Source organism: Hemitrygon akajei, chromosome 6 (assembly GCF_048418815.1).
Source record: "Hemitrygon akajei chromosome 6, sHemAka1.3, whole genome shotgun sequence".
NCBI classification, from domain to species: domain Eukaryota; kingdom Metazoa; phylum Chordata; class Chondrichthyes; order Myliobatiformes; family Dasyatidae; genus Hemitrygon; species Hemitrygon akajei.
Window position 1 is genome coordinate 70,190,974 of NC_133129.1, and position 20,171 is coordinate 70,211,144.

Here is a 20,171-nt window from a genome sequence, read left to right on the forward strand (position 1 = left end):
AACTTGCTGAGTGTTTCCAGCATGTTGTGTATTTCACATTTCCAGCATCTGTAGTATTTTGCTTTTTAAGTTTTACATGATTTTTTTCTGGAATTACTCAGCAGATTATTTGAACAATTCATTTTTGAATTCCCAGAGATTCTGACATTCCTGGAAGTTTGACATCTTGAAATAATCTTTAAAAGATTTGATTTCCACTATCACTTGCCCTTTTGTTTATATACGTGGATCAAAATCAGAAGTAGGACACTCCGATGCTCAAGTCTGCTCCATCATTTGTTAAGATTATGATTGTAACCCAGTCTCCACATTCCTATTTGCTCACAGTAACATTTCATCTACTTTTATCAAGTAACTATTTACCTCTGTCTTAAATATATCTGAAGATAAAATGTTTAATATTCATTGATTACATGTGTGCAGATCTGTTAACAGTGCAGTAAGAAAGGTTTGGAAACGCTGCATGAGCAGGAAAGAAGAGTGGGGAACAGTGTCCAGAGTCAGAGGGTTATGCTAAAGAATGCACGAAGCACGGCTGTCCCTAGTACTGAATGGTGGGACCCAGGACTGGTTCCTGTTCAGAGTGGCATTGGGTAGATCTTTTGATCTGTCTGGGTGGTGGAATTATCTCTGGTGAATGGGAAGTAGTTGGAGTAAGAAAGGGGATCCTGATTGGTATTCCTTCAGGCATGCACAGGCAGAGTCCGGATCAAGTCTTTTTTCCAAGACCAAACATCCTACTGGCTGTCACAGCTCACATTTAAAGTGAGGGCAAACCTCATGTAGGATGATTGGCATTGGCGAAAATGAAGTGGGAAATAAGCTAAAGGAGCCTTGCAACTTCAATTACTTGCTAATTTCTCTCCTTTTAAAGATTCCACCTGTGAAGCTCAACGAGTTGCTGGAGGACTTCTATGTGACAGTGAAGAAGACCGATGGCTCTGATTTTCTGGCCACCTCCCTTCATGCAATCCGAAGGGGCCTGGATCGGGTGCTGAAAAATGCCAATGTGGGCTTCTCCATAGGTGATGCCAGCTTCAAGTCCTCCACCCAGAAACTGAAGGACAAACTGAGGATGCTGAACAAAGCAGGCATGTCTGGCTCACGGTCCCGAAACATCATCTACTTCACTGGACAAGATGAGGAGGAGATGTGGCATGCTGGTTACCTAGGTGACACCAACCCGGTTGCTTTGCTGAGCGTGGTGGTAAAGTTCAACAGCCAGTACTTTAACATGAGAACCTTGCAGGAGCACGTGGACCTCATGTATGGGGATATCGAGCTGTTGAAGGATGCAGAGAATAGGCCCTTCTTTGCACGGACTGACATGGTCAAAAGAGAGAGCAAACTCTGCAGTAACAAGCTCTGCTTTGGGCAAGTCTACCACGAGCACTCGGAAGGACTCAAGAGATGTCCATACTGCCTGCTGTATAAATACATGTATACCCACCGGCCTCCAAGCCAGCGGGATCCCAAATCTCCCTTTTACCTTGTGGCCAGGAAGGATTTCTCCCAGCTGGACAGCGTCTGGTTTGAGGAGCAGAGAATGGGCCTCCGCTCTCTCAGGGCAGTGGTCCCAAAACTGGCAAAGAAAGTAAGGCTTGAGCAAAGCGAGAGCTTCACGTTTGTGTCCTTCACTCAGGCATCTCTCCTCAAGCCAGGAAAGTTCCTTTCTTCTGACAGCTGAGAAAAGTCTGTAGCTGTGGACCAAAAGAGTTGTTATAACCATAGATCTTCTAAATAATGGAGGGTGGAAAATAATGATCAGGCTAGCAGATAGAAAATGAAACACAATGTGAATTTATTTTGAAATAGGTAATAGTTATTTAATCTTTCATAATCTTTTTGTTGCAACATTTTCATTGCAGGTTTGTTTTTTCTAAAAGGCTACTGTCACATAACCTCTGTAAAATAAAACAAAACTGCAAACTATTGCTGTGGGGAATTTGGTGAGAATGGGAATTCCCTGGTAAGTAGTAGTGAGTAGTGGAGTGTTTTGGTTTTAAATCAAACTGATGTCTTTATGTTTTTAGAACAAAAAAAAACTGCAAGTCGGTATGCATTAACTGGGTATCTGATAAAGTGCTAATAATGTTGACTGACCATCTGTAACAAGTGTGTGTCTGAAGAGATCTGGTTTTATGAGAGCTGGCAAACTTGAATGGACACGCCACACATCCAGAGCAGATTAAAAGCTGAATATTCTTTGGTGCTGGTTCATTAAAGCCTTTCCATCATTGACGAGGTATAGTCAGGAGAGTGATGAACTAATTGCTGCTTACCTGGATGAGTGCAGGTCTTCCAACACTTGAAGCTTAGGACAGTATCCTATTTTATTGGCAGCCCATCGCCATCTTTATTCTCTCTTCAATGTTGTTTCACTATGGCTATATGTGTATATCAGCCATAAAATTCACCGCAGTTACTCATCTCAGTTGCCCTGATAGGACCTCCTCCCAAACCTGCAATACCTGCCATGAAGGGCAAGACAGCAGGGAGTGGGAACACCCTCCTCCAGATAGATGCACACTGTTCTGACTTGGAAATGTATCACCATTTTCTCATTGTTACTGGGTCTATGACTTTGAACTCCACACAGAGGGGGACTTCACTAGAAGGACTGAAGCAGTTCTGGAAGCTGGGTGTGGGCTAGGGCTATAAATACTGGCCTTGCCAATGACACCCATATCCCCTAGATGAATAAAGAAAAAACATACTTATTCTTCTTTTGAAAGACTGAAAGAAAGATGCTCAGAGTTTGCTGTGATTAAATGTGTAGTGCTGAAGGGAAAGATGGTGCTAAGTTCAAAGTGCATTTATGTCACCCTATACAACCTTGAGATTCATTTTCTTGTGTGCATACTTAATAAATCCATAATAGAATGAATGCAAGATGGTTAAAAACTGAGTGTCCAATCAGTGTGCAAAAGACAGCAAACTGTACAAATACAAAAAGAATAAAATAATAAATAATAAAATAAATAAGCAATAAATATCGAGAACATGAGCTGAAACGTGCTTGAAAGTGAATCCATAGGTTGTGGGAACATTTCAGTGAAGGGACAATTGAAGTTGAGTAAGGTTACCCCTTTTGGTTCAGGAGCCTGATGGCCGAGGGGTAATAACTGTTCCTGAACCTCGTAGTGTAAGGTCTGAGGCCCCTGTAATATCTTCCCGATGGCAGCAGCGAGAAGAGAGCATGTACTGGGTGGTGGGTGTCCCAGATGATAGATACTGCTTTCCTGTGACAATGCTCTATATAGATTTGTTCAATGGTGGGTCCCCTTCATCCGTTACTCCTTTCTTTCTTTACTGCCTTGGCTCTAATTCCGGCAATCACTTCTATAGTTGAATTTCTCCATGGCTGTTCCCTGCCTACCACCCTCTGTATCTCTGTAATATTCTTCAGTCCCACAGCACCCAAGTTATCTGTCCTCCCCTGAGTCTGACTGCTTACAAAGTCACAATTTTGATTAATCCATCGTTGGTGGTCCCATGTTCATTGATTGCCTTCAAACACGAGAATTCATCAAAATTGAAAGCCTCAAAGTACTTTCTACTTCTCACTCCTGCAATATGCTTCATAAAACCTGTCTCGGTGGTCCAGATCTAAGTTATCTGTCCTATTTCTCAGTGTTTATTGTGTCAAATCTTATTTGTTAATGCTCTGTGAAGCACCTTGCAATTATTAATTGAAGAGTATTATAGAAGTTCAAGCTGATGTTTTAATAAATGGATTTTAACCACAGTGATGAGGTAGATGAACCCCCTCCCCTTCAATCTTTTGAGTAAGAGCTCCAGGATTGTGCTGATATGAGGTGATTGGAGGGAATATGCAATGTTGAGAAATTCATATTGCAGGGGGCGATGACACCACAACCACGAGATTCAAGGGTGAAATAAGTGAGAAGTTACACAAGGAAAAGGAAGAGATGCGGGGCTTCCCAGTCGTGTGGCACTTTCAATGCTGAAAATGCCATCACCTCAGGAGAGTACATACTGAGCACTGCAGGGGTGGAATACCTTGGTAGGAAGAGTGGGGATAGAGGTGGATTTTTACATTGTAAAGATGCTGTGATCATGGCGATCGTAAGAAGGGATGGATTGGTGTTTTTGCACTTGCCTGCTGTGCTATCTCCATGTAATAGAATAAAGAACACCAGTGAATGAGTGAAGGGGAAGGAAATGGCCAGAGTTTGGAGACCGCATGGGAACCAAAAGTATATGCTTATAAAAATATCAGTGTAGGGTACCTGAGCTGGATCTCATTAATGGAGAAGCAGAAGGATGTCAGTGCACAGGTCTCTGAAGGTGAGACAAATTGCAAAGTTCTTGAAAAGGGATATGGGACCTTTGGCCTCCAGAATAGAATACAAAAGCAGGGGAGTTGTTCTGAACACTGACATCATGGCCAACTCTGTGCACTGGTCTTTAAAAAGGATCTCATAACCTTGGAGAAGGTGCACACGCAGAGTCAGCAGAATGGGATTGGATGAATGAGAACAGTTAAGTAGCGCAAGCAAAGGTGCTATAGACTGCTCTTGGGACAGTGTACGACAATGGGGTGGGGGTTGCGCAGAGAATACTGAGTCGGAGCAATTTTCTCCACCATAGAATCTGGATTTAAGGCAATTGGTCAAAGCACTAGAGGTGACGTGAGGGAAAAGATCATGCAGTGAGTAATAGTGTGGGGAAGATGGTGGAAGCAGATTTAATAATAAAAACAATTGCTCACACTCCAAAGAAAACTACAGTGATATGGTGAAAAGTCAGTGTAGAAATAATAATTGAATTGATCATTTTTTATTTTAATTTTTTTTGCTCAGCATGACAAAACTTTCAATTTCCAGATACACTTACATTTATATTTCTTCCCCTCACAGATATCAGGTATCAGAACACTTCCATCAAAATATAGACATCACCACAACATCCTATACAAAAGCCCTTATTAGTATAGCAGACAGGTTTACATCTATATACTGCAGAAAAGGTTGCCATGTTTTATAAAAACAATTTGTTTTTGAATGTACCATACTTGTCAAAAAGTCCAAAGGAATGTATTCCATGATTAACTTATGCCAACCAAAAGTCCAGGGGCCGTATCGGATATCCAACAAAGTAAAATGTACTTTCTCGCACAAAAAGTCAGGATGTTAAAAAGTTTTTTCTGATGTGCATTGATAATATGAGTGCTGGGTAAGCCTAAGAGAAAAGACACTGGGTCCAGTTCAAGCTCTTCAGAATCTTTTCCATTTCACCCAAAATATCACTCCAGTATGCCTGAAGTTTGGGACAAGTCCAAAAACGGTGGGTGAAAGTTCCAGTATTTACTTTACATTTAGAACACATTGGAGAAACTGCCATCTTAAATTTTGGGAGACGATGTGGAGTCATATGGGCTCTATGCATAATTTTGAGTTTCAATGCTTTAGTTCTATTACAAACTGAAATCTTCTCTGCATTATCACAGATGTCTTCCCATGTTTCAGCTGTAATTTCTACTCCCAGCTCTCCCTCCCAGACCTTTCCCAGCTGCTCAGCTTCTCCACAAGAACATTCCCTTAGGATGCTGTAAAAAGTACTAATGGAGACTAGCCAAATTGAGGAGGGGTCCTTGCAAACCCAGTCAACCACATAAGATAAAAAGGAACTTAATTGATATTTTTTGATGTCTGGAAAATCCAGAGCCCCTAGACTACTGGGAAGCTGTAACTTAGACATTTTAATACAGGGCCTTCATTTTGTTCCAAATGAAAGAACCAAACCAGCTATTTATTTTTTTTAAGTATTTGTTGGGTAAAAATGATTGGAATCATTCTTATTGGGTAGAGCAGACGAGGAAGAATGTTCATTTTCAGCGAGGATATTTGACCAAGCCAAGAAATGGGAAGAGCGCTCCATCGCTCAAGATCCTGTTTGATTTTGTCAAGTAACTGTGTAAAGTTAGCTTTGAACAATTGATCAAACGTAGGTGTGATAAATATGCCTAAGTAAACAAAACCTGTCTGTGACCATTTAAAGGGGAAAACACCCTGAGTGTCAGGTACCTGCTGCAGATTCCCCAGAGGCATAGCCTCTGATTTAGTAAAGTTGATTTTATAACCTGAAAAGGCACTAAATGAAGTGATGCATTGTATAAGTCGGTGCACTGATGTAGCAGGGTTTGATAAGAAAATTAGAACATCATCTGCATACAATGTTATTTTATGTGACTCTCATCCTGTGGCTGGAGCAGATATTTTGGGGTCTCGCTGAATAGCCTCGGCCAATGGCTCAATCACTAGTGTGAAAAGTAGTGGTGATAAAGGGCAGCCCTGCTGGCTGCCCCTCAGAATATTAAAATTATCTGACCTAATACCATTAGTGAGAAACGCAGCCAAAGGGTCATTAAAAAGAACCTTCACCCACTTAATAAAATTATTGCCCAAACCAAATCATTCTAAAGTGAAAAAAAGATACGGCCATTCAGCACGATCGAAGGCCTTTTCTGCATCTAAGGAAACCACCAAGCCATCCACTGCCCGTTGCTGACATGCCTGAATCACATTAAGTAATCTTCAGATATTGTTAGATGATCTACGGTCTTTTACAAAACCCATTTGATCCTCTTTTATGATAAAAAGGTAATACAGTTTCTCATCACAACGCTAAGGATTTAGATAAGATTTTAAAGTCAACATTTAACATGAAATAAGCCTGTAAGAGGCAAATCTTCAGGGCTCTTACCTTTCTTAAGAATTAGGGAGATATTAGCTTCTCTCAATGATGGTGGGAGGAGACCACAATTAAATGCATGATTGAACATGTTTAGCATAGGCTCTGATAATAACCCTGTGAACTCTTTATAGAATTCACTAGTGAGTCCATCAGGACCAGGGATCTTCCCGCTTTGGAGCTGTCTCACAGCTTCTTGTATCTCATGTATAGATAACGGAGCATTGAGGAGGGACTCATGTTCAGAAGAAATGCCTAGGAGATCTAAATTCCTGAAAAAGGACGCCATCCTAGATTGTCCATCACTACATTGCTCAGACTGATACAGTTTAGAATATGAATTCTTAAACACGACATTAATCATTTTAGAATTACTAGCGAGGACTCCTGTCCTATCCCTAATTGGAGCAATAGTCTGAGAGGCATTTTTCTTTCTAGCTAAATAAGCCAAATACCTACCTGGTTTTTCACCATGTTCAGACAATTGTCATTTAGCAAATGTCAATTTTCTTTTGGCTGCTTGTGTAAGTGAGGAGTTTAGTGCACAGCGTAGGGCTGTGATATTCTGTAACTTGGCTGCAGAAGGCTTACTAATATAATCCTTCTCATCTGCCGCAAGCCGTGCTTCCACTAGGCACTGCTGTTCCGCAGCTTGTCATTTCTTACTAGCAGAGTAGAAGATAATTAATCCCCTTGCATAGGCCTTTGCGGTTTCCCAGAGCATCGATGGACTACTAGCTGATTTGGAATTAATAGATATGAAAGTTTTGAATTCGTAAGTAGTCTATAAATTTATTATCTTTTAGAATAAAAGGATTCAGCCTCCAATGTCTAGATTGTGCTGAATTGTCTTTGGGCTTAATATTTAAATATACTGCTGCATGGTCAGAAATAATGATATTTCCAATTGTGCAGGATACAGCTAAATCTAGGAGAGTTTTAGGTGTTAGAAAAAAGTCTAATCTAGTGTAACACTTGAGAAGATTAGAAAAAAATGTGAAGTCTTTGTTTGAGGCATGTAACAATCTCCAGATATCCACAAGTCCTAATTCTCCACATAAGCCCATGATTTGTTTGGACTGTGAGGAGAGCAATGGGGGACCACTAGGCACTCTGACCATCAATGGGTCCATGAGACAATTAAAATCCCCACCTACTATTGAAAAGCTTGTAAGTTTGGAAAAAGCATCTCTTAGGAATTTGAGAGGATGAGCTGGAGGGCAGTAAACATTGAGAATACCATATTCCTCTCCATATATTGAAGCCTTAACAATCACAAATCTCCCATACTTATCCTTAATGCAGTCTATTAACTTAAAAGGTAAGTTCTTCCTAATTAATATGGCTACCCCTCTACTCCTGGTATTAAAAGATGAAAAATAGACTTAATCAAATCCATTCTGTTGCAGTGTTAGATGTTCTTTATCATTTAAATGTGTCTCCTACAATAAGGCTATATCCACCCTTTCCAGGTTTAGTAGGATTTTCTTTCTCTTGATTGGTGAACGACTCCTCTTAATGTTCCAAGTGCAGAATTTTAATATATTACTGGTCATAACCCTTTATAACAATCATGTGACTCTGGAGGAGAAGAAACCTGACTTAAGATCAGCTGAGCAGCAATAAGTAAATAAAAAAACACACACAAAAACAAAGCGCCAACAGCGCTGAACAAGAGGACTTAACCCACACTCAAAGGATCTATCTGAACCTTCTAGCACCCCATATTCTGCTCCACTGCCAATATGGCATTTAACATAGTCAAAAATGAAAACAGGGCATAATTTATCAATCCACCGATTTGTTACTGGCATGTTTAAACTCCTTCAGGCTGGAGCAGCACCACTAATTGAAACAAATAATGAAACTATTAGATAGATAGATAGATAGATACTTTATTCATCCCCATGGGGAAATTCAACATTTTTTCCAATGTCCCATACACTTATTGTAGCAAAACTAATTACATACAATACTTAACTCAGTAAAAATATGATATGCATCTAAATCACTCTCTCAAAAAGCATTAATAATAGCTATCAAAGCAAACACGTTACCCATCCTATAAGATATCTTGCCGTCGAGTAATGAAGGTAAAATAAAGCAACCATCGAGCATGTTATCATCCATAACCAGGACTACACAATATACTGTATACATTCTTTAGCCCAATGTGTCCACAGAAGTTTTAGCTTTGCAAGGAGAATCAAATATCTTGGTGGTCCCATTGTAGGTGATTTTCAGCGCCACTGGGTATAGCATAAAGTATTGGATTCCAGATTCTCTCAGCTGCTTCTTTACCTGATCGAATTCCTGCGCTTCCGAATAACGGCTGCCAACAAATCTTGGGAAAAACATAAGCCTGGATCCCTCATATATTAAAGTCTGGGCGTCTCGCGGCGCCTCGAAGCCTCCATCACTCTTTGCTTATCACTGAAATTATGGAACTGCACGAGGACAGGTTGAGGGCGTTGGCCTGGGCCCAGTTTTGGCGCCAGCGTATGGTGAGCTCTTTCCACTTTAATGCGTCCAGTCTTGGTTTCCAAATCAAGGAAGTTAAGCAGCCAGCCCTCAAAAAACTTCACTGGCTGGCTGCCTTCTGTACCTTCGGGTAGACCGATGAGATGCATATTCTTTCTCCTACCTCTGTTCTCAAGATCATCGACATGGTCAGACAGGATTTGAACTTGCTTTTCTAGTGCCCGGATGTGGCTTTAGGCCTGATCAGATACAGTCTCTACAGTGGAGACTCGGCCCTCGGTCTCAATCGTTCTTGAATCAAGATTTTTAAGCTCCAATGTGTAGTTTTGGAGTGTTAGAGAGCGCAGAGCCAGCTTCTTGCCAATCGTTTTGGATATGTTCTCTGTAACTTCCTGAATTACTTGACGAAAAGCAGGGTCCAACGTGTTAGCAGAGCTAGCAGTAGCTAGCTCCCCAGCTCCGGGTGAGCGCCCTGTGCAGCCCAGCTTGGCCACCTTTTTAGTACCTTTCAATGGCATGGGTTTGAAGCAGCTCAAAAAAAATACTGGTCAATGTTCATGTCATTAAATCCACCACTTGAGCATTTAAAAAACAGTTGAAACGATAGGTTTATATGCAAAATTATCAGTGTTGCGGTGCTGAGCTTAGCAAAGCAGACTTTTCACTGTGCCACCATCTTGAAAACCTCCAATTGAATTGATCATTAAAAGATTAACATTAATCCAATAGCATTCTCCTGTGTAGTATCATTTTGTGATGCTATAATTATGAGACAATTAGACTGTTAAAAGATTTATTTGCTGTGTGTTATTCAGATTACTGTGATTATTTCTTTGTACTTTCTTTGTGATGCACTGTTTCTGTAGACCATGAGGAGTTCATGATTATGAAAATGTTTTCTCCTCTTTCAGAGATGTTAAATAGGTTCTACTTCTTAGAGCATGTAATTGAAGTTTTCCTGACTCTTGTTCAACTTGCAGAATTATATTTTGTATAACAATGGAGAATCTCAGTATCATAAGCTATTTGGTTGGGAAATCCAGTGTTGCACAACACCACTACGCATACTCTTGAATATGTGTGATCTGTTTGCTAATTATTTTCAGCCTAGTCACAACTCCTTGCTGTATTTCTTACTTGGAAAGAAACACTTTTGTTTTCTGCCATGAACTCATATACCCGTGATTGATTTGCCCAGTTCCTCTGCTAGATTAGAATCTTGTGAGCTGAGGTCTTATGATATTGCTGGAGTTGTTTTGCTCAAAAAAGCACATTCAAAGCCCAACTTGCTCCTGAGTTGTCTCTTTTATAAAAGGGAGAATTCATATATTTTTATTTTTTATTTATAATTTTAATTCTATTTTATCATCCTTTTAAAAGGAAATAGCAATTTTGAGTTTGTCACAGTAACTATTTTGTATATCTTCTGTGTCCTTGAGTATAATTTAAGCTTCAGAAAGACTTTTGCTACAGGTCATCTGGATAAAGATCATAGAAAAACTGTAAAGGCTCCCATTTATAAAGAGCCTTCTGTCAGTGCAAAATGCTCTGGAGCCAATGAAGTACTTTTGAAGTGCAGTCACTCTTGTTATTCAGGATAAACTGCAACCTTTCTGCTGAAGGAAATAGTCTCATCCACTTGAGGGTTGTGAGGGGCTTCATTTAAAAAGCCTTTTCCAACAGATAGTACTCCTGATAGTGTAGCACCTCTTCGGGACTGCACTAAGACAACCTCTGAAAGTTTTGGGCTAGTCTAATGTGCACACTTGAGAGTAGTGTGTCCAATCATGGACTTTGGAAAAGGCCCCAGCAAGGATGCAGAAATATCCTAGAATAGTACTGTATATGGGATATAAGTTTTGCAAAGAGAGCAGGAAGTGGTTCCAACTGGATCATTCTTTTGGAGAGCCAATGTACGTATGATGAATTCTACAGTTGCTTTCTGTCACGACAATGCTATGATCCTCCTTGTCTCTGCACCAGCTCTTCCCCACCTATCTGAAATCAGGAATTTTATTGATAAACCCACTTAACAGTAAAAATCTCTGTGATGTGAAGTACCTGACAGATTTGACTGTCATGTATAAGAACCATCTTGCCTTTCCATATCCACAACTGCATTGCTATATAACTTCCACTTCCCAGCTTGCAACAGTGACTAAATTTTAAAGGCTCCCAAGGATGTCCTGATTTTGTTAAATATGTCATTTATACATTTTGATCATTATACTCGTGCATTTCCAAAACATTTATTCTAATCATAATCACTTACGAGAACCTTAGAAAAACCCCATCATCAGGAAAACAAAACTGAAAAAGTGCACATAGAAGGTTGGAAGTAACTGATTTTCCTGCAGATTGGTGTGAGTTGTCAACATTGAACAGGAACTTCCATTAGCTGGACAATGTCATGAGTATGTAAGATGAATGACAAATGACCAGTTCTTGAGAGGCAAGGTATCCCCATGTACTTGCATCCTTCTATCCATCATCCACTCTGTTAATGGGGAAATAGAGGAAAAGCACCAACTCTCGTCTAACCAGATCAAACCCTTCTGCCTTGTGTCAGCTTGGTATAAGCTGATACAGTTAAATTTAGTGTCACCAATGGTAATGAATTACATTCATTTCTTGTTTAATTGTATTCTTGTACTTCAATTATGAGAGAGTTGATTTGACCATTTATAAGAAATGGAAAGAACAGCAGCAAGGAACAAGATTTGTTCATGTGTGGAGATACTCAGCTGAACTTGGAGCATGTTGTTCCATTTGCTACCTTGTATATTTAAAGGGAGACTGTGCTACATTGAGAAACTTAACTAAGCACCTTCATAAGTTCATGAAGCCCACAGTGTGCTGGCAGTGTTAGCCTGATGAGATCCTCATGCAGTGGAGTGGAACTCAGGGTGGAGGCTGCTGGCAGCACCCACTCAGATTAATTTGGGTATCTTAGCACAGGAATCAAAGATGTGCCCAATGTGAAGACACTTCTCCAACACAGTCTTCAGAACCACCAGCTGATGAAACATGGATTCACAAGTTCAGGTAGACCAAGGCTGCCAACAGCTGATTATATGATATTTTGTCCTTTCATCATGCTCCTGTGTTAAGACTGCTCTTTGCACAGAAAATAAGGCCACAATTAATTTAAAACTTGCTTGCCACAGGGCATTTCCAAGCAGCTTCAGCTGTCTGTCATATCTCACAATGTGCTGCTTACCCCTGCATCAGAGATCAAGCCAGGCACCACTTGTGGAGGAAAATTTTCACTCAAAGTGTGTCATGATTCCATTACTGTACTCCCTTCTCAGCTTCTCAAACTGGTGAGTTCTCCAATTACAACAGCTGAATTATAGATAAAACAAGTAGTGCAGAGGTACTAGATTCAGAATGGAAAATAGCACGAGTCAGCCCAGGAGGAGCCCTTCTCATTGTGTGCAATTTACTGTACATAGTAAGCTGGCAGCCAGTGCCTGGGAAGAGCAGCGTGAAGACATAGAGCCTGAGGAAGAGAAAGATTTATAAAGACATGCCCCTGCTCTGTATCCATAGCTTAACCTGGCAGCTAAGTGAAGGAGGCTGATGCTGGCAGTGTGGAATAAAAGGGGCTCCATGAAGAAAGCTTGTCATGCAAGGAAATTTATACAGGTTGAGTACCTCTTACCTGAAATTCTAAAATTCAAAATTCTCCACAATCCGAATATTTTTCGAGTGCTGACATGATGTCACAAATGGAAACTTCCTCAAAGAGGCTGGAAAGGTTCCCTGGTGATGTGTAAGTCTCTGTGCAGCGCAGACTGTTCCGAGACATGACTGCACATGTTAGGAGAAGTTAATGAAGAATAGAAAAACAATGCATAAAGTGAAAACTGAAGGTCTCGATTGTGTATTGAAAGAGTGGATTTGTCCGTGTTGGAGTCAACATATGCCGCTTAACTGAATACTGATCATTAAACAATCAGTTCTACAACGACAAACAGAAAATTGAAGGTAATTGTGAATATTCAGCGGCTGGTTGCATAAATTTAAGAAAAGGCACGACATTAAATTTTTAATAATTTTAAGGATGAAATGTCTGATGATCAAGAAGCAGGAGAGAAATTCATTGATAGGTTTGTGAAGATACGTCACTGATGAAAATCTAATACCAGAACAGGTCTATAATGCCATACTTTACATTAAAACCTAGAAAAAAGTAAAATACACATAGTGAACTATAACCTTTTAATGAAAACACGGCATCGTAGACTGAAAGCCTGCCATTGTTTGTTGTTGCTCAACAGCTGATTCAAGTTTTCTCCCGATGCCGCTGTGTTGCTTTTGTTACCCTGCACACAATATATTTTCATTATATTAATAGTATGTAATAAATTTTACTGTTAAGTACAGATGTGTAATGAACAAAGGCTGCTTACCTGTAGCATATAAACTCAGAGCCGGAGCCGGGAATGATGAGGATTCCAAGCTATCTCATTATATGTTCCAAAACACTTCTGGCCCCAAACGTTTCAGATAAGAGTAGTCAACCTGTATTTTATTGAAAAATAAAATTCCCCATTGCAAACCAGGTAACTCTCTCCAGATTACAATGCTGTGATAATGTCTTGGCGATAAAGCAATCAGCCTGGACAAATATCCCCTCACATCCTGCTCTACAGGTCCATTGTATCCAGTACAATTCATGAAGTACTGACCTTGTTTCCAATTGCTACAACATTTCTTATTTCTTGATGAGAGGCACCTCACTTAATATCTCAAACCTCTGCAAAACGAGCATTTTCTATGGCATTTCCATTGCATTGTTATAGAGTTGCATGGCTCAGCTTGACACATAGAATGTCTTTTAACATTACTTACACTGTCTGGAATTCTCATTGCTAAACTAGAGCCACCTTCCCACCTGACCCACCCGCAACATTCGGGGCTTTCCTGTTGGCATGTATCTCTTTGACCAGAGTGGTCAGATTCTTCTGGGTGTATTTTGTAACTCTTTCTACAGTCCATCCTATACTGTATGCTTGCTCTGTGTAGGTGCCACAGGGAGTGTACATCTATCAGGACTGCTGCCTTCCAGTTGCTGTGTAACAAAGTGTCAAGGGAGATGCAGAATTTTGTGAGATTCCATCAGGAATTGCACAGGTCCTGTTTCAGAACTAATTTCAGTTTGTAAAGCACCCCAATAGTTTGGTCAACTTTACATTTTTGTTTACAGAAAATCTATTTTACCATTACCACTAAATGTAACCATGATGGAAGCAGTCCAGTTTCTTGCAGTCATGCTTAAAGTCTGAGCAGAGTACTAACAATACTGGTAAAATAAAACATAGTAAAGTGCTTCAAGGGTGTTTATCAGATAAGATTTGACAGTGAACCACAGAAGGGGATGATGAGAGTTAATTTTTTTTCAAAAAGCAACGTACCCACTAAGTTTTGTAGAGTTTAGAAGTCAGATTTCGTTTTGTGTAGTAGAGTACTGAAATTATGCACAAAAGCAGAATTGGTGGGTTGAAGATAATTACAGACCTGAGGAGGAATGAGAAATGCAGGGATTGACATGGAACATTAACATTTGGAACTTGAAAACGCTGCTCTTGTTTAAGTTATTGTCCAAGTTTATTAACACAGTTTCAAATGTAATCTGTGACCAGACATTCTGAACAATTGATTATTAAATCTATTATGTGTTCACTCACTACTATACTTTAAAATGAGTAGCCTTACAATCTACCATTCGGGAGTTGCAACCTTTTGTTAGTTGTGGGGCTACAGAAGTGTGCATAGAGTAATATGAAGCTATTACAAATTACTGGAAACAAAATGAAATTCCAACAGAATTAGTCTGTGTACTGCTGAATAATCATGACAAATGTGGCAATAATAAATAGCAATAGATTCAGAATTACAATGACTGTCTTATTCTTCATTTTAACTCAAACCTAAATATGATGGCAGATGTTAATTGGGTGAGAAACAGTCTTCACATAGGACACATTAAGTGTTACTCCTATCAAACTCCTTTAAGATCCAACTGACTTGCAAACTCAGGTTTGTGAATGTAGGGCGGGGGGGGGGGGGGTGTTACAGCTGGGAGATAGAAATGCAGTCAAGGTTCCATTGCTGTTGACTATCCAGTGATAAAATGAGTGTAGGTATTGGGCTGACAAATTTGGATGGGCTACACTGATGTTTCAGAGCAGCTTGACAGTGCCTCCAGTCCACACAGACATACTAAGATGTTTGCAAAATCCAGACTATCTAAAACCATGCCCACAATGTGGATGAGGGAACAGCATGGAAGGCATTTTATCCATTTCAACAAAACTAAAACTTTGCAACTGGGACACATGAACCAACTGTGTAAAATATTTTATGACGGCATACAAATTAGAGAGTTAGATTTCTGAGGAAACATTTTATTAATTCAGCCTTATGATGCTAACATAGATTTGTCTGGTGCATGCTATTTTACTTCAATAATGATTACCAAATATTATATACAGGTCATTCTATTCCAGAGAAGTTACATTATTTCAAAGACATATTTGCTCATTATGAATTTAAACATCAGAGATCTTGTAGACATCAAAACAAGAAGTAGCACATGTTCCAAATTCAATCACACAGCGAGTTTCCTTTATCTGCTTGTCCTTATGACCTAGAATAATAATTTTTAAAAATTCTGGTTAATGTACACTCATGGAAGCAGAGTAATATTGATGAAGAGCAGCAAGAAGGAAATGATTGGATTGCTTATATGAGGCAAGCTTATCAATAGGTCCATGAATATTACATTGATGGGGTTTCAAGTAAAATCCGTAAGCTGGATGAAAAATCTGCTTTCATATGATCTCATCTTAGCATATGATTAATGGGTTAAACTGTAACTACAGACAATCTGAAATGGTAGTAAAATTGTTGAAACCAACCACATTTTAAAATAAATTGTGTACAATTACATTAAGAAGTGAATCCCCAAAAAAATTGCTGTCAGCTATTCAGAATAAAATACTGCTGTTTGCATCTTCCTCAAAGTCAGCAGACTGGACACGTGTCTTCCTGGACTACACTTATTATTACTATGTCAATCAAGAAGTTGAGACAGGTAATCCAAAATATGATACTTGCATTCTTACCTCTAGTTCCTTAAAGCTGTATTTAGTACCAGTGAGAGATCTGTACCCACCCTTAATGTACTTATGTCATACAATAATAGCGTAGTATCGACCTGAAACACTGTACACTGGTGTTATTTGACAAACTGTGCCCGCTAGTTTGGTATCCTTGGATGTATGGACTTACATCTAGACTCTGGTCCAAAAGATCCAAATAGACCTTACAGGGCTATTTGTCTCTGGACCCTGTGTATCTCCTCACTGAGTCCCTGACATCAGTCCTTATCTATCCTGTCTCTGGTGTCAGATTCAGGACCAAGGTGGTGTCTAGGCCTATGGTTCCAGGCCCTGTCTAATCCCTTTGAGGTTCTGGTCCTGAGTCCACTGTGCTACAAGTGTCTCCAGATTCTAGTCCCAGGCCTAGTCAGGCCCTTGGTTCTGGACCATGCACCAGTTTCAGGAAGACATCTGGCCCTGGGTGCCAAATTGTCTTCCTGGGTCTGGGTCAACACTAGATGACCTGAGGGATAGTATCAATGAGTACACATTTTTTTTTTGTGGTTTTTGACATATTGCAAGTAAATACACTAGCTGTACTTTCAGCATGTAGAGCCAAACTTAGTTATTCCTGCCCACAACTACTCTGTTGGTTCAAAAATTATTAAAATATTAAGGGATGGATGATATACCTTTCTGAAATGGAAATGCTCGTAGCTTATGGGACAGTTGGCATATCTGCCCCAAAGCATTGTGGTAGTTCAGTGTCCACCAGTATTCTGGATCATGCTTGGACTCCCAGATGAATCAAGTTTTAAAATTCTGACACAAACCTGCAGCCCATAATTATTATATTTTTGTTAGTCAATGGGTAAATTTTGCCAAGGGTGCAGATTTTCTACAATAAACAAATTGGCCCTTGGTTTAGCCTCACCTTTGGCAGTACTGCACTGGAATGTCAAACAAGACCTTTGACAAGGTCCAAGATGGTCAGCTGGTCTGGAGCATTAGGTCCCATGGGACTGAAGGTGAGCTAGCCAACCGAATATAAAATAGGTCGGCCGAAGGATGGTACTGAAGGGCTGGTTTTCAGATTGGAAGCATGGGAGCACTGGTGTGCCACAGGGATCCCTGTTTGTCATATCCATTAATGATTTGTGAGAGAATGTAGATTGTCTGATTAGTAAGTTGGCAGCTGACACCAAAATGGGTGATGTGATGGAGAGAGAATGAGAAATTCAACTCAGACATTTGTGGAAGTTAAATCAGGCAGAACATACACTCTGAATGGAAGGGCCCTGCAGAATGTTGTAGACAGAGACCCAAGGTAAAGAAGCACATGTTTCCCTGAAAGTGGTGACACAGGTAGATAGGGTGGTGAAGACACATGGCACGCTTCCCTTTATTGGATGGGTCATAATCTCATATGTTCAAGAGTTGGGACGTCATGTTACAGATGTACAAGATGTTGGTGAGACTGCATTTGGACTATTGTGTGTAGTTCAGGTCACAAAACTTTCCCCATAGTATCGGAAAGATGTGATTAATTTAGAGAAAATGCAGAAGAGATATTTTTGGGGATGTTAAGAGGACCAGAGGGCTTGAATTAGAAAGATAGGCTAGGACTGTTTGTCCTGGAGCAGAGAAGGCTAAGCAATGACATTATTGAGGCAAATAAAATCATGAGGGGCATAAGTAAGGTGGATGGACACAGTATTTTCCCCATGGTGGGGGAAGTTAAAACCAGAGACCATAGGTTTAAGGTGAGAGGAGTAAGATTTAAAAGGGGACTTTGGGCAATTTTTTCACACTAGGAAAATGGAACAGGGTGCCAAGGAAGTGAAAGAAGCAGGTACAATTACCCATTTAAAATAGATTAGATAGAATAATAGGAAATATTTAGATGGATATGAGCCAAAAGTAGGCAAACTTGGACAACCTCGGAAAGGCACATTGGTTAGCTGGGACAAGTTGGGCTGATGGGCCTGTTTCTAGACGTTGACCTCATCCTAATATAGTTTTAAGCCCACAATCTTTTGATTCAGAGATGAGACCATGACCTAGGCAGCCTTGTTTAAACACGCATTTAAAGAATGGTTACATTTTGGATTTCTCTTATTGACAGAAGAGAGCTTTAAAATAACCACATCAAATAATCCTGTTGCCCAAATTGTGGTCAGATAGTTCAGAATGGTCTGGTAATAGCTCTGCATAGAGGTATTTAGTGTTTCAGCTCTATCCCTGGAGCTCAAAGTTGGTAAAAGAAAAACATGAAAATACATAATGATGATGAGATGATGCTGGCTTATGCAAAGGTACGAGCTTCAATTTTGACAATGATTTCACTTCAGGAGCTACCTGTGATGCCAAATCTTGCATCCATACAGATCTTCAAATCAGGAAAACAACGGTCAACTACGCACCCTAATTGAAAGGAAAAACAAATCGAGAGAGAGGATGTCAACAAGTTGATATTAGGAAAGAGTTGTTAGCAAGATAATAATTCGAAGAACCATAGGTAAGATGATGGGAGTCATCTTACAATGTGGAATACACTGGTTAATAAGTGGATTCAATTATATCATGAAGGGAGTCAATGAGAAAAAGTTACGCTGCCAGTTGTTCAACCTGGAATAAACAGCCCGAGAAGAAAGAAAGTCAAGTGTAACATTTGTAGGGGAGACAGGTAATTACTTTGAATAGCACAATTACACAGGGCAATGGGGATTGGGACCAATTGAAAATTGAATATCCACTAAAGAGTCGGCACCATAAATCAAATAGGTTCTTCTATATGTGTGATTATGAAATATTACTGGCAACACTGATCGGAATATCTTAAAATAGACTGGAATTTTTCTGGGGGAATGAGGCAGCCTTGCTTGGCTCATTGCAACAGCTTAAAAATTAGTCTGACATAACTTGCATATGTAAGCAAGTCATAATCACCTATGAATTGAGTTGGTTGGTAGCCCATTTAGAGTCAGTCACCTTGGTGAGTCTGCAGTCATATATGGATCTGACCATGCAAGTTGTAGCAGGTTTCTTTCCCTGATAGGTTTTACAACAATCCAGTGGCTTACTGACTAGTAAACCATTATTAAATACTAGTCTTTTCCAAATTATCTGTGGTGGAATTTGAACAAGCCCAGAGCTCCGGATTACTCACCTCACTGTTTAACTACATTACCACCCTAACATACACTGCTTGCTTAACTTTTGTAAACATGACAATCCATTCTGGCAGCAGCTGATCTACTCTTATCAGATCCCTTCTTAGTGGTACCCTTAAACATCAGAGCAGTGTAATGTAGGATTGGTATCAATACATGGTTGATGATCCACACAAATTCCATGGACAACAGCTGTATGCACCTGTGAGAGTTAGGCAAAGACTTGGAACAATAAACCCTACTTGTCTGATAAAACACACAACTTTAACACCTGGCCCATTTATTTATTTTTAAATTACAAGGGAGAAACAAGAACAGAAAATATTGGGAATGCTTAGTAGATCAGGCAGCATCTGAGGAAGGAGTAACGGGTAATGTTTTCAATTCACTACAGGGAAAAAGAGCTAGAGGGTAACAGTTTACAGTTCAACGGCACCTCTAATCTTAAAAAAAAGTCTCAGGAAACTTCATGTGAGGGATTATTGATCAAAAATTTGCATAGGCTACAGGAGTTATTAAAGGCAGATTGCCCAAAAGCTGACTTGGAGAAGTAGGAATAATTGAGTAATCATGGGGAACTTCAATCTCCAAATAGACAGGATGAGTTAAATAGGTGGACAACCAATTCGTGGAATTATATATAGTTTTCAAGATACTATATATTGAGGAACCTACTAGGAAAAAGGTAATT

The 20,171-nt window shown here is 39.8% G+C and overlaps 1 protein-coding gene across 1 annotated transcript in view; it reads left to right on the plus strand.

Moving 5' to 3' along the window:
* LOC140729157 (uncharacterized protein KIAA1958) overlaps positions 1–15,103 on the plus strand; it is a 119,151-nt gene extending 104,048 nt beyond the window's left edge. Inside the window, exon 4 of the mRNA XM_073048611.1 lies at positions 875–15,103. Within this exon, the coding sequence (XP_072904712.1) occupies positions 875–1,687 (813 nt within the window). The 3' untranslated portion in view covers positions 1,688–15,103. The remainder of the gene's footprint in view (positions 1–874) is intronic.
* The last annotated feature ends 5,068 nt before the right edge of the window (positions 15,104–20,171 follow it).